The sequence below is a fragment of the Cannabis sativa genome, chromosome 1 (genome assembly GCF_029168945.1).
Source record: "Cannabis sativa cultivar Pink pepper isolate KNU-18-1 chromosome 1, ASM2916894v1, whole genome shotgun sequence".
NCBI lineage: Eukaryota > Viridiplantae > Streptophyta > Magnoliopsida > Rosales > Cannabaceae > Cannabis > Cannabis sativa.
Window position 1 is genome coordinate 63,565,151 of NC_083601.1, and position 2,935 is coordinate 63,568,085.

The 2,935-nt window shown below is 49.1% G+C and overlaps 1 protein-coding gene across 1 annotated transcript; it reads left to right on the plus strand.

Moving 5' to 3' along the window:
* The first annotated feature begins 2,329 nt into the window (after positions 1–2,329).
* LOC133035512 (uncharacterized) lies at positions 2,330–2,641 on the plus strand. Its single transcript, XM_061111348.1, has one exon. The coding sequence runs from the start codon at positions 2,330–2,332 to the stop codon at positions 2,639–2,641; it is 312 nt and encodes a 103-aa protein (XP_060967331.1).
* The last annotated feature ends 294 nt before the right edge of the window (positions 2,642–2,935 follow it).

Consider the following 2,935-nt stretch of genomic DNA (forward strand, 5'->3'; position numbering starts at 1 on the left):
CTAGAACCGAAACTAAATGCAGATCGTGACCTAGGAACAGGACCACGACTAGGACATGGACCCAGACCCAAAATTGTAACCTGACCAGGACGTGGACTCAGACAGAAATCCATCTTCGGATTGGGTCCCAAACCTGAATCCAAACCCGAACCGGTACTCAAGACTCGAACCCAGGCCTAAATTCAGACCCGAACATTGAACATGACTCGGGACCCAAAACTCGGATCGAGACCTACAACTGCACCCCAGTCTCGGTCCTATACCAAGACCCAAACCTAGTCCTGGACCTATACCCAGACCCAAACCTGGGACCCAAAACTGAAACTTGAACCAGAACATGACCAAGACCCTGGAACAGGACCGGGACACTGACAAGGACCTAGACCGGGTCTCGGAACTAGACCGAACACAGCCCTGAAACTCGAGCTCGGACCCAATCCTGGACCCATTCCCGGACCTTGACAAGGACTGAGACTCGAAACCGAACTCGAGACTCGATCCCAGACCGAGCCCTTGACTGAAATTGGAATTCTGACCTCGACATGGACACAAACCCAAACACGGACCCAAATACCAACAAGGACCTAGACCTGGATCAAAACATGGGACCTAGACCAAAACCCAAATGCAAACCCACACCTGAACTTGGGACCCAGACCCAAGACCCAAACTTGGACCTTGACTAAGACCTGGACCCAGATCAAGATCTGAAAAACCCGCACCTAGACTTGGAATAAGACTCAGACCCTGACCCCAACCTGGACCCAAAGCCGGACGCAGAACCAAACCTGGGACCCGAGACCATGAAACAGATCTGGATTCGGGGCTTGGAACTGACCCGTAATCCGAAGTCACTTGCAGACCCAGACCTGAAACCTACCCCGAACCCAAACGAGTACAGGAACCTAGACACGAAGCCATACCAGGAAAAAATCCGAACCCACACTCGAACCCAAAATCAAACCCAAACCCGACACCCGAACTCAAACCCATACCCAAAATCAGACCCAAACCTAGGCCTGCACCCGGACCCAAACTCAAACCTAGACCGAGATCGAAACCCAGGACTTAGACTCGAAACTAAATAAGGACTCAGATTGAGATCAAAACTTGAGACTCGGACCTGAACCTGAACACAGACTCAGGACCCTAACCCACACTCAGAGCCCGATCCGAACCTAGACCGAGTTCAAGACCCAAACAAAAACTCAGATTAGGACTCGAACCCCGACCCGAACTCAAACACAAACTCGAACTCGGAATTGCAATTGGAACTGGAACTGGAACCGGACTAGGACTAGGACCAGGACAAGGACCCACACCCGAACCCAAACCCAAATAAAAACCAAAATCGAGACACAAACCCGAATTGGGACTAGGACCCAAACCCGAACCTAGACCGGGACCCAGACCCAAACCAAAACTGTGACCTGGACCCAGAATCAAGATAGGGACCTGGGCAACAGAACTAGGACTGGGACCCAAGACCCGACCCCAGACCCAGACATGAACCTAGGACCCAGCTCGTGACGCGACACCTGAAATGGAACTAGAACAAGACCCGAGATCGAGATCTGGATCTGGACCTGTGGCTTGGACCGAACCCATAGTCGGTGTCTGGAGCTGGGACCCAGCCCCGAACCTGAACCCTGACCAGGACCCAAACCTAGACCCAGACCCGAACCCAGTCCTAGACCCAAACCTGGACCCGAACCCGTACCCTATGACCTGAAAATGGAACCGAAATCGGTAGTAGACGGGGACTCGGGAACGGGACCAGAACCAGGACTTAGACCTAGACCTAGAACCGTAACTAGACCTAGACCTAGACTTGGAACCGTAACGAGACTAGGACCCGGACTCCAACCCAGACCTAGACCCGAACTGGGACCCAAACCCGAATCCCAACCCAAACTTGGACACGGTACCCAAACCTAGACCCAAACTCAGACCCAAACATGGAAAAAGACTCGGGATAGAGAACTGGGGCCAGGACCTAGAACCGCACCCGACCCTCAGTCCCGAACAAAAACTCGGACCTGGGACTCGGGATCTGAACTAGAACCAAATCGAGACACGTTATAAGGATCCAAATCTGGGACTCAAGCCAGGTTCCGAACCCAGACCACGACCCAAACCCGGACACTGACCTAGACCTGGGACCCAAAATTGAAAATTGAAGAAGAATCACCAGACCAGGACCCTCGAACTTTTATATGGAAGAAAGTGTAGATCACTGATTCGCTGGGATCAAGTAGGTGAAATAAAGTTCCTAGTCCCTAAGGCTGTTCAGAGAACAAGTGAGGCAGTTGATAAAATTAGAGCGCGAATGCTCGCGGCTGAAAGCAGAAAGAAGAGTTATGTTGATCCAAAGTCACAGGAGATTGATTTTCAGATTAGAGATATGGTATTTCTCCAAGTAACGCCTATGAAAGGAATCAAATGCTTTGTTAAGAAAGGGAAGCTTAGCCAAAGGTCCATTGAACCTTTTGAAATCCTTGAGAGGATAGGGCAAGTAGCGTACAGATTGGCTAAGCCCCCAGCGCTGGCAGCTGTACATGATGCGTTCCATGTTTTGATGCTTCAGAATTATGTCTCAGATTCATCCCATATCTTGAGTTATGAAGCATTGGAACTATAGTAAGATTTATCATATGAGGAACAACCGGTGCAAGGTATTATGGAAAAACAGTAAAGTGGAAGAGGCAACCTGAAAACTCTAGACGGATATGCAACAAAATATCCGGAGTTGTTCAGGTAAATTTTGGGACGAAATTTCTATAAGGAGGGGGTAATTGTAATACCCTAAGACTAAGAAAATGGATTACCAAACCCTAACTAGTTAAATGTGTATTATAGTAGAATTGTATTATTATATAATTTATTATCAGTGAACTAATTTGATATATGATATGTTAAGACCCTGTTGGTGAGC

Bases quoted from the DNA above. Each gene is read 5' to 3' on its own strand.
- LOC133035512 (XM_061111348.1), top strand. From the start codon at position 2,330: ATGCTCGCGGCTGAAAGCAGAAAGAAGAGTTATGTTGATCCAAAGTCA.